Source organism: Lynx rufus, unplaced genomic scaffold (assembly GCF_022079265.1).
Source record: "Lynx rufus isolate CCGP_SWC_20201006 ecotype Redwood Valley unplaced genomic scaffold, mLynRuf1.p SCAF_19, whole genome shotgun sequence".
Lineage (NCBI taxonomy): Eukaryota > Metazoa > Chordata > Mammalia > Carnivora > Felidae > Lynx > Lynx rufus.
The window spans coordinates 14,676,658-14,687,900 of NW_025814833.1; the positions used below are offsets into that span (position 1 = coordinate 14,676,658).

General features: G+C 48.9%; 2 protein-coding genes across 2 annotated transcripts; one reads left to right on the forward strand and one right to left on the reverse strand.

Moving 5' to 3' along the window:
- Window positions 1-338: 338 nt before the first annotated feature.
- RNF113A (ring finger protein 113A) lies at window positions 339-1,530 on the reverse strand. Its single transcript, XM_047082060.1, has one exon. It carries the CDS (start codon window positions 1,425-1,427, stop codon window positions 396-398), a length of 1,032 nt encoding a protein of 343 aa, XP_046938016.1. The 5' UTR covers window positions 1,428-1,530; the 3' UTR covers window positions 339-395.
- A 106-nt stretch (window positions 1,531-1,636) lies between these two features.
- Window positions 1,637-5,852, forward strand: NDUFA1 (NADH:ubiquinone oxidoreductase subunit A1). The gene is made up of 3 exons (XM_047082061.1): window positions 1,637-1,842; window positions 2,798-2,887; window positions 5,718-5,852. The coding sequence occupies exons 1-3, from the start codon at window positions 1,741-1,743 to the stop codon at window positions 5,736-5,738; spliced, it is 213 nt and encodes a 70-aa protein (XP_046938017.1). The 5' UTR covers window positions 1,637-1,740; the 3' UTR covers window positions 5,739-5,852.
- Window positions 5,853-11,243: the final 5,391 nt, after the last annotated feature.

An 11,243-nucleotide genomic window follows, 5' to 3' on the forward strand; every position in this document is an offset into this window, starting at 1 on the left:
GTTTTGAAGCAGTACAGGCTCCCAACAGAGATAATGCATGGAAGGTACTTTTGTAACCTATTAAGTGATACAGAAACGTGACACGATAGGTTCAGTTCTTGCTTTCATCACAGCTTTGATTAGTTCTAGCAACTTCTAGCTCTTCTTTCCAACTTCTCCCCTCCCCGGAATTCATGCCAAAGGGTTCTGAGAAGTTATGTTACACCCAGGCAGCATTTATACCAGGCAAAAATCCAGATTGTACCTACCTCGAGGCTTTTACAAGCCATCCATCCAGGAACCTACTTCACCACCCGCCTCTTCCACTCACTTTCCCTAGAAAGGAAGGACATGGCGAATTACGCTTTCCAAAACAACGAAAGTATTTATTTTGAGGTATGAGAATAATAGGAAAACTAAGTGATGGGGTTTGGACTCTCATCGGGGTCTTCTGGGAAATCGGAAGCACCACCCACTTCCGCAGCTCGGTGCTTCTCCAACTTAGCAATCAATTCTTTCGCTGGATTGAAGACGCCATTGGTCTGCTGGTCACAGACATAGCAGCGAGGGGTGGTGCGGAAATGCTGCAGCGCACAGCTCTCACAGAAATAATGCCTGCACTTGGTGACAACTGGATTCTGGAAGGTCTGGCGACAGATGAAACACTTGAATGGTATTTCCTCATCATCGCTTCCCACTTCATAGTTTTCATCCTCATAGACGCCATAGCGACCCTCATCAAGCTCACGTTCGATCTGCCACCCATGCTTGTAATCTGAACGGTCATGGAGGAACTTGCAGCTGTCTCCGAAGCCGCAAAAGCCAGTCTCCTTGTAGTCTTTGCAAATGTCGGGCTGGTAATCCCAGCGCACGGTGGCGCGTAGATGCTCGGGAGCTCGGATGGGGCCCTTCCTCACCATCCCGGAGGAAGCATTGCCCATAGACGTATCCTTGGGCTTCATGTATTTCTGATAATTATTGATCCCCCGATAGATCTTGTCATCTTCCTTGCCCCTCAGCTCCTCCTGGATCTTCTGGCTGCGCTCAAAGATGGCTTGCGCGTCACGCTCCTTCTCTGTGTCTAGCTCGTAGACCGCAGTCGCGCCCATATCCTCTGGTCCCACGGGCTTGGCCGAGCGGGTGGACTTGTACACCACGCCAAGGCTCTCGGGCTCGGTCGCCTCCTCCTCGCTGCTCAAGTCGCCGTAAGCCTCCTTCTGTTTACCACTGCCACGAGTCTTCTGTATCATCGGGTTGTGGATCGCCCGCTTCTTTTCCGGGCGAACCACTGTGTTGCCTTCGTCGCTGCTGCCGCTGCTGTCTCCGGACTCCTTGTCGCAGACCGGGCGCTTTCTGCGGCCTGCAGCCCCTTTTCGTGCACCAGGCTTTTTGAAGAGGAAGGTGCACACCTGGTCCGTGGTCTTTCCCGGCGAAAGTTGCTCTGCCATTTTAGAGTCCCGAGCTCCGGAACGGCTATGGCGTGCTCGGCCGCGCGGGGCCTCTTCACGTCATCGTACGTCGCGCGCCCGGCCGCCAGTCGGAGCCAACCGAGCGGCCCAAAGCCGACTGCGGGAGCGCTAGGGGGCGAGGGGGCGAGCGCGCGCCACTGCTGAGCCCCGTCGGCCTCCGTCGTTTCCTCCGGAGGCGTGTGCGGCCCCGCCCCGCTCGCAGCTTGCCGCGGAGCCTACCGGGAAGGGTCCGAGGCCGGGTCACCTTTCGGGGGCCGGGAAGGAGGGGCTCGGTCCTGGCAGCAGCGGCGCGATGTGGTTCGAGATTCTGCCCGGCCTCGGCGTCATGGCCGTGTGCTTGGTCATCCCCGGCATAGCCACTGCGCGCATCCACAGGTTCTGTAACGGGGGCAAGGTAAGGCGGCCTCTCCGGCGCGACGGCTGACTCCGTGGACTGGCGTTACAAAACGGGCGGCGGGAGGCCGTTGGGGCGCGGAGCCTCTCTGGGCTGGGGAACACCGGGGACGGCCCTCCCCTTTCTTAGTGTTGCCTGCAAGCGGAGGCTTGCGGAACGAAACCCGACGGAAACCACATCCTCCTCTAGCAAGGAGCAGCTAGTTGTCGTGCGAAGAGTGGGCTAGAGGGCCGAGTGGGTTCGGGGGCTGGAAAGGTAGATTAGAAGGTAGGTCCGAACTCCTGAGCGTCAGTCCAGTCTTGCCTCCACTTCCTCGGATCTCTGATCTTTCTTGCTGGATGGTTTTTTGTTTTTGTTTTTGTTTTTTAAATTTCTCGCATCCACATCCTGGTAGCTTCACGGTTTTTTACCTCCCTACCCGTAGTTAGGTTTTTCCCTTGACATTTTTTTATCCCCCACCTTTCCCCCCAAGCCTCTAGGTATTTACCGCAAGATCCTGCTTTTCACATCAGGGTTGTAATTTTCTTCTCCTTCTACTCGTTCACGTTATCTCTAGAGTGCAGGGTATAAATGTGTTTGCTTTCTGGTTTTGTGACTTTTCTTCACGTGTGATCTGCCGCTGTTGTTTCCTCTCATTAGGGTCCCAAAAGGAAACGACTAGTCAGGTGTCTAAAAAAAAAAAAAAAAGCAGGGGGTGGGGACGGGGCGAGGGGAAGGAGGAAAGGGGAAAAAAACCAGATGCTGGTTAAAATATAAAGGGTAAGAACTCATGGTTACCATCTTAATTATGAAGTTTAATGATCCGATTTTATTTAGGATCCGGTCTTAGTATCGATTTGGTTTTTGTTTCAGTGATGATTCTTTTTCTAGAATGTCACTTATAAGTTCCGATAGCCCTCTCTTGGGTCATTCATTTTCATAAACATTGTGCAATAATACTTTCTTTTAATTGTAGGAAAAAAGGGTTGCCTATTATCGGTATCAGTGGAGTTTGATGCAAAGAGACAGGCGCATCTCTGGAGTTAATCGTTACTATGTGTCAAAGGTAAGATAGCTCTGATGCTAGCCATGTGTCAGTTGAGATGGGTTCTAGTAATGTTTTGCCAAATGTCTTACAGTGCTCATTTCCTTTGTGTCTTTAATTCTGTGGATTGTCTGCCTGTGCCCTTTGCTTGTTCTTTTTATACACGCACCTACACATATATGTTATTTACATGTAATGGCTATTAATCTTTTGTCTGTTGCATATGTGGTAGATATTTTCCCCAGTCTGGCTTCTTCACTTTATGATGTCTTTCATCAGATAGGTTTTAATTTTGGTGTTCAGTTTATCATATTTTGTCATTCTGGATTTTGGCTCACAAATGGCTCTCCTACCCAAGATTATTTATATATTTTAAAAATTCCTCCAAAATATATATATGTGTGTGTGTGTGTGTATGTGTGTGTGTGTGTGTGTGTGTGTATATATATATATATATATATATATATATACACACACACACATATATATTTTTTTTTACATTTGGTGCTTTGACCCATCTACAGGTCATTTGGGGGTATAATGTGAAATCAGATTTTAACTGTACTTTTTTCCAAGGGATAGCCAGTTGTCACAATTGTCCATTTGTAGAACAGTCCATTTTTTTTCTTAACATTTATTTTTGAGAGACAGAGAGATAGAGCATGAGCAGGGGAGGGGCAGAGAGAGAGAGGGAGACACAGAATCCAAAACAGGCTCCAGGCTCTGAGCTGTCAGCACAGAGCCAGATACCGGGCTCGAACTCACAAACCTGTGAGATCATGACCTGAGCCGAAGTTGGCCGCTTAACTGACTGAGCCACCCAGGTGCCCTGAACAGTCCATTTTTTTTTTTTTTTAATTTTTTTTTCAACATTTATTTATTTTGGGGACAGAGAGAGACAGAGCATGAACGGGGAAGGGGCAGAGAGAGAGGGAGACACAGAGTCGGAAACAGGCTCGAGGCTCCGAGCCATCAGCCCAGAGCCCGACGCGGGGCTCGAACTCACGGACCGCGAGATCGTGACCTGGCTGAAGTCGGACGCTCAACCGACTGCGCCACCCAGGCGCCCCGTGAACAGTCCATTTTTTAATTTGAAATACCATTCTAATAAACTAAATTTCCACGTACACATGGTCCTGTTTCACAAATACACTCTTCCGTACTCCATTAGTTTGCCAGTTCCTGCACCCAATGCCATAGGTTAAAGAATTACTCTAATTTTAAATTTGATTGAATCCTATGGAATTGCAGTTTTTTGTAGATACAAAATGGCCAAGCAATAGCATTTTAATCTGATAAACCTAATAGTATATTCCTACATCTTGTAGGAGTTCATCTCCCATTATTCTTTTAAAAAATTGTAGTTACTTTTTAATATTCTCTCCTGGCTCATTTATTCTTCACAGTGAACCCAGGTTAATATTAGTTTCATTTTATAGATGAGAAAACAGGGTCGGTGACTATAAATAACACTCTAAGGACTCAAGCTAGGTGATCTGCCTGTCAGTAGAGTGCTATTTGAGAATCTAATGTAATGAACGTGACGATCGATCTCTACTCAACTAAAGCAGTATTTCTCAAAGCACGGTCCAATAACCATCACAGTCAGTTGGCGTAGGAGATAAAATGAAGATTCCTAATTAGAATTTCTACAGGGTGGCTCCCTGGGCCGTGCAGTTTTAATTTCTCGCAAGGTGATTCTTCCCGCAATAGTAAACAAAATACCTGGACTGTGTTATTTTAACACTTGGAAGAAATGTCATCGCTGATTAATCTTTTACTCTATGGTTTCTGAGGTATTTGGTTGTGAGCTAAGTTAGAAAGAGTGGGTCTTCTGAATAAACAGTGTCTTGCTTACAGAGCAAGAGTTCTGGAGGTGGGGGTCCCTGACCTTGAATTCTGGCTCTGCCACTTTCTTACTGACTTAAGCAAGAGACTTTTAAGCAGTCTCCATTTGTCCATGTGTAAAAAAGTAGAATGAGGTTGACAGTATTTTCCTCACGTTGGCTGTTATTATTTTTTTTTTAAATGGTTTTACCTTACTGTCCTCTGACTCTCTGAAGGATCCAGATGGTAAATAGTTGCTTGACTTTAGTTCTGATGGGGTGGGTTGGGGCGGGGGGGGGGGGTCTTTTCATATAAAGTGATATGTTTGCTGCTGTCAGAAAATGAAAACTAGACATCCTTAATAGCTTACTCTTTTTACTTTAGTGATTATAACATTCAGTTCACTTTATTGTTGCAGTTAGAGAAATAAGGGATGTGCAAGTACTTTCTTTAATAAAATGCCATTTGGGGACACTGGAAGTAAGGGTACAGGCATACCTCATTTTATTGCACTTATCGATACAGTACTGTGCTTTTTTACAAATTGAAGGGTTGGGGCGGCCCTGCATCGAGCAAGTCCGTCAGCGCTATTTTTCCAACAGCATCTGCTCAGTTCGTGTCTCTGTATCACATGTTGGTAATTTTCGAAATATTTCAAACTTGTCATTATGAATATATTTGTTACAGTGATCTGTGATCAGTGCTTATGACTCACTGAAAATTCAGGTGATGGTTGCATTTTTTAGCACTAAAGTACTTTTTAATAAAACATTTTTTAGCACTAAAGTACTTTAAAACTAAGGTTTGTACACTGTTTTTTTAGACCTAATGCTATTGCACAGTTGAGACCACAGTATAGTGTGAACATAATTTTTATATGCACTGGGCAACCAAAAAATTTATTTGACTGACTTTACTGACGTGGTCCGGAACCAAACCTTCAAGATCTCTGATGTATGCCAGTACATGCACATCTTTGGTGGGAACAGAATTCTCACATTTTCCTTTTTATACTGTTTTTCAGGGTTTGGAAAATATTGATTAAAGAAGCCTTTTCCTGACCGATGAAGATTAACTCAGTTATGCTCATCTGCCCTTTCTAGAAGGTTATGCAGTCTATCAATGTAGTACATAATAAAAACAAAAAAGCAAAACTAAAGGCTTTCTTTACTTTTTTTTTTTTTAATAGTACTAAACAATCTCAAGCAATCTACCCAGTGTAGCTTTATCACTTTAAAAAAAACTAGGGGCGTTGGCTGGCTCAGTCCGTGATCTCACAGTTCATGAGATTGAGCCCCATGTCAGGCTCTGCGCTGACAGCACAGAGCCTGCTTGGGATTCTCTCTCTCTCTGTCCCTCCCCTGCTCGCTCTGTCTCTCTCTCTCTCAAAATAAATAAACTTAAAAAAAAAAGGATCTTTCCTCTTAAAAAAAAGTAGAAGGCAGCTGAGGCTTAAAATGATAGATGTAATGTACACCAAGCACCTGTCAGTGCCTAATGTGTCATAAATGGTAGTTGTTACTATTGGAGTAGATAGGAATACATGAACAAAGACCTCATTCCTTCAGCGGTTGCTAGTAAAATATAGTTCCTTTCTAGTTCCTTTTCTGGGTGATTCCTATTGTGTTAAGTTCCAGGTAGAATGCTTTTATATGAAGTTTAAAGTGTTTAGTGATCTCTACACCCGACATGGGGCTTGAACTCAGAACCCTGAGATCAAGGGTCGCACGCTCTTCCTACAGAGCCGGCCAGGCGCCCCCAGGTAGGATGTTTTTAAAGCTGAGCTTGCACCTTGAACTTCCATGCACTCTGCATCTGACACATAGGATTCACTCAAGTGCCGATTGTTGTCTTAGTGGGGAGCAGCGGCAAGACTCGTCATTCTATTAAAATGAGTACACTGACTGCTTGAAATAAACACTTGCACGTTCACCACTAAAGGTAAGCAGATAATCTGAAAAGCTGTAACCCCTAGAGACATGGTGCTGTCCCGTGTGTGTAGATGTGTGTGTAGATCAACCCCCAAGGCGGCCACAGGACCTGTTCTCTTCTCCATCTTAACGTCTGACGTGACCTGGCCCGCTGTCGCACTGTGCGCTTTCCATTGAACTCCTGCCACCGGGCAGGGCTTACGGAGGAAGCAGGTGGCGGCGTTCGTGCTTCGAGCGTTATTCTCTATTGTGCTGCCCGGGGATGAGAAACTGTTCAAGGAAAGCCACGGCCCCGATGACACGCTTCATGCAACCTCTAGTCCGCATTTAGCACCACACAGGCCTCACTTTGTTGACTGTCATGAAAACCATCTCTGGGACGGAAGAGGCAGGGAGTAAGGATGGGGATGTGGAAGACCTTGACAGCATTACTAAATCCATTGCTAAGTCTCTGGATTTTTAGGTCTGTTCTGTCTACTGTGCCTCAAGGTGGGGATCATCCACTAAGGGTATCTGCTTAGATGGATTCAGGGCTGTTCAGTGGAGGGCCACAAAATGACAGGTAGAAATCAGTCGGTCAGGTTCAGCATGAGGGTCTGAATCCTTCACCTCCTTCTTTTCTGGAACCTGCCATGAAATTTCACTTCATCATTATAGTCTGCGGCCAGGGAGTGAACCAGGTGAAAACACCGTAGGTAGAAGATGACAGTCGTGTTCGGTAGCCTGCGTCTCCCTCGATTCTTTGCAGGTGCAATTAGCCAGAAGTGTTTTCTTCCAGCAGCTCTGACAGGTGGTCAGGGCACTGACCCCTCTCCCACCCCTGGTCCATAGCCATCTGCTCTTCAGGTTGAAATGATGCTCGGGAAATGACGCCATTCATTTGGTTTTATTCACTATCTTTAATTTTTTAAATACTGTAGTCACACAGCTCAAACATCTAACAATATAAGGTATTCAGTGAAAAGACTTGTTCCAACGCCCTGCCCAGCCCCTCCCCATCGACACACCACCCTGAAGGGTCTCTCTGTGTGCGCATACATACAAACACACGTCGGTAAGCGCGTAACAGCTGACACACAGTTTACCTTTACGTCACTTGTTTGGAAGAATGGTTCTTGCTTGAAATTACATCTGCCAGGCTGCTGTAGTTGTTTCTAGGGTCAAATAACAGTCGATAGGAAAAGACTTTGAAAAAGGTTAAAGGTCCTACACGTTCAGAAGGGGAGGAAGAGGATGATCCTGCCCTTTGGGAAGCATTTTTAAGTGGAACATTTTTGAGAAAACCTTCTAGAATCAGCAGTCCAATTCCTTTTTCTTTTTTTTAAATGTGTTTTTTTTTTTTTTTTTTGAGACAGAGCGCGTGCGCAGGCGTGGGCAGGGGAGGGGCAGAGAGAGAACCCCAAGCAGGCTTTGCGCTGTCAGCGCAGAGCCGGATGCGGGGCTCAGGACGCTTAGCCGACAGCCACCCAGGCGCCCCAGCAACCCAATTTCTAAGGACCCTTAGACATTTCGTCCAAACTCCCGTTCCTCAGAGGAGGAAACAGAGGCTCAGGGGCGGGAAGCAATCACTTAGCTGGGGCGCAAGTGGGAGCAGACTCCTGGTGTTCTCACTCCCAACCCAGCGTGCTTTCATCTGTTCTCGGGGGTTCGCGTCTGTAAACACCGCTGAGTAAATGCTGCCTGCCAGGCACTGTGCCTCAGACTCGAATAAGACACAGCCTCGCCCTTCAGGAGCTCCCAGTAGCGTGAAGCGCAGTTGATGACAGGATGGGGTGAGGCGTGCTCGGAACGGAAGCTGCAGAAGGTGCGGGAGCACGGAGGTGGGGCTTGAGGAGGGGGAAGGGAAAGGCCACGGGCTTAGGGTAAGTTTCCGGGCGATGCCTACGCTGCTAGGCACGTCTTGAAGGTTGGGTAGGATTTGCGAGCTAAGCAAGCGAGGGGGAGGGCACGGCACGCAGAGAAAGGGCACGAGCGTGGGCGCACAGACTGGCACGGCCGTGTGGGAAAGAGCTATGAGCGGTTGTGCCCTGGAGCGGAGCGTGGGGCGGGAAGGAGGAGGCCGGCAGCGCCCAGAACCCGAGGGGCCTGGTCTCCTTCGGGCTGTCAGACTCCCTTCCTGGGGTAGCTGGGAGCCCCTGCAGGGCGGGAAGCAGGAGTGAGATGGTGACGGGCCCATTCCGGCCTGGCCGCGCTGCAGAGCGAGGGACAGAAAGCCGTGCTTCAGCCCCGCCCCCGCCGCGGAAAGTTTACTTTTCCTGGGGCGCTGCTGACACCTAGTGGAACGAGGCCAGCAGTGCTTCTAAACCTTCTAGGATGCACAGGACGCCCGACCCAGGACGGCTCCTTTCCCGAAAGGCTGACGTGTGCCGTGGAGCCTCAGCGCCGGGGATGTGTCAGGCGGCCCCACCGCCTGTCGGCTGTGTGACCTTACGCAAGTCACTTCACTGCTCTGAGCCTCAGGTCTCCCATCTCTCACGTGAGGATAGTATGTGCCCCGCACACGTCCCTGCGGATATGAGACTGCCACGAAGTCGTGTCCGTGAAATGGTTTGCACCCACAGCCCCGCACATGCGGAAGGGATCGTTGCCGGCACTGCACGCACCCCTCGAGTGGCTGGCCAGTCCACCCCTAGGTCCCCAAAAGTCACCCAAGTGTGGCGTCGGGGGCCCCTGAGGCCCAGCGTGTAACCAAGTGCAGGGAGCGGTCTGGGGGTTCCCTCTTAGAATGAGGGATCGCAACTAAGGTCTTTCCAGAGCACTGCAAAGACAACAGGTCTTACAAAGCTCAACAAAGACACTGATCGCTCTGAAGGTATTTTCTGAAAGCAGAGAGGAGAACCGGCTTAACGCCACCGCCACCGTGAGAACCAAGTGCTGGCTTACCCCTCTCAGCAGCTGCCACTCGCTCCCTTCCAAGGGAAGGTGACGAGTGGCTGGGATTGGAGCCGGCCATCCTCGACAGGAAGCTTCTGGATGAAGGTAGGGGGTGGGGGCTGAGCGCTGAGCACCACTTGCTTTTCCAAGATTTCCCCTCGTGCTGATACTTCTGTGACCCGAGAACACACATTTTTATACTCTCCTTTTGTGAGACACAGGACACAAGGAACAGTTACAGAGCTTTTTCTTCCCAGGTTATGTCGATGTGGACGTCAGATACCCAGAGTCTGGCTCTCAGCTTCTTGGCTGGGGTCTGTGTGTGCTTGTGGAACGCCCCTCTCCTCCCCGTAACTCATGCACAGCCCGCGGGCATACTGCGCTGGGGTTCACCATGCTCTTAGAACCTTCACGTTTTGGGTGCACTGTTGCTCAAAGACAAGAGAAGGAAATTTCTGTGAAGAAATCCAGGGCTGTGTTTGCACACTCTGATTGCTAAGGGTCTCCCTGGCATATCTGTGTACCCTCGGTGTCCGATGCTGTTGGCTGGAATACGCTTCCCCACCTGCAAAGGCCCTTTTGCAACAAAGAGCCAAATCGCCGCTTTGGGGATTTCCACAAATCTTCATTCGTGATTACAGCCCTAATTGTTCTTTTCTGGGCACGGCTTGAGAAAAGGGCCTAGCCGATCTTACTTGTGTAAACCCATGCAACTGGGAAGAAAAGGCCCTGTAACTGTTCCGTGCTTTATTAGTTGGGATACACTTTGTTTCCTCTGTTGTCCTGTTTCTTGGCAGATGTTCTTCAGTCCCAGAAGACAGGAAGATAAGATTTTGCCTTCTGGGCCTAATACCTTGTGTTTCTAAAGGCCCGAAAACAGGGTAGCCCCCTAGAAGCCCACTGCCCTCTCTTACCTGTAAGAGCCCCCGTCTTGGGGCGCCTGGGTGGCTCAGTCGGTTGAGCGTCCGACTTCGGCTCAGGTCATGATCTCACGGTTCGTGAGTTCGAGCCCCGCGTTGGGCTCTGTGCTTCGGATTCTGTGTCTCGCTCTCTCTGCCCCTCCCCTGCTCATGCTCTGTCTCTGTCTCAAAAATAAATAAAACATTAAAAAAATTTTTTTTAAAGAGCACTGTCTTTGGGGCGGGGTGGGTCAGGTCTCTACAGCAACCTTGGAATTTGTATCCAGGGCCTGTAAGAGCGGCCCACCGTACTTACGACCGTGGATGAGAATCAAGGCATCACCGTCAAAAAGTCCAGCGATCCGAGGGGTGCCTGGATGGCTGTCAGTTAAGTGTCCGACTCTTGATTTTGGCTCAGGTCATGATTTCAGGGTCGTGGGTTCGAGCCCCACATCGGGCTCTGCACTGGCAGTGCAGAGCCTGCTTGAGATTCTCTCTCTCTCCCTCTCTCTGTTCCCCCCTGCTCATGCTCTTTCTCAAAATAAATAAATAAACTTAAAAAAAAAAAAGCCCAGCGATCCAGAAACCGCTCTGCCACAGTGCTTTTGTTCTGAGCAAGGCACTGTTCAGTGAGGCACTCGCTCAATGGCAGACCTGTGTGCTCAGGATGGCTGGAACGTTCTGAGAGGTCACTGGGCAGCACAGTGCTCAGGGTCCCTGACCTTTAATGTTAGGGGATGGGCCTCAGCTGGGGAAAGGCCCTGGGCCTCCTACCTCCTCCTGCCCCTTCCTGGGACAGTCTGGTGGCCTTTTAGACTCGGAGCAAGAAGGTCATACAGCCATTCT

Excerpts from the sequence above, each read along its gene's own strand:
- RNF113A (XM_047082060.1), bottom strand. The coding sequence starts at position 1,427 with ATGGCAGAGCAACTTTCGCCGGGAAAGACCACGGACCAGGTGTGCACC.
- NDUFA1 (XM_047082061.1), top strand. The coding sequence starts at position 1,741 with ATGTGGTTCGAGATTCTGCCCGGCCTCGGCGTCATGGCCGTGTGCTTG. Across the intron at positions 1,843-2,797 it reads GGTTCTGTAACGGGGGCAAG|GAAAAAAGGGTTGCCTATTA; the intron begins GTAAGGCGGCCT and ends TTTTAATTGTAG. Across the intron at positions 2,888-5,717 it reads ATCGTTACTATGTGTCAAAG|GGTTTGGAAAATATTGATTA; the intron begins GTAAGATAGCTC and ends ACTGTTTTTCAG.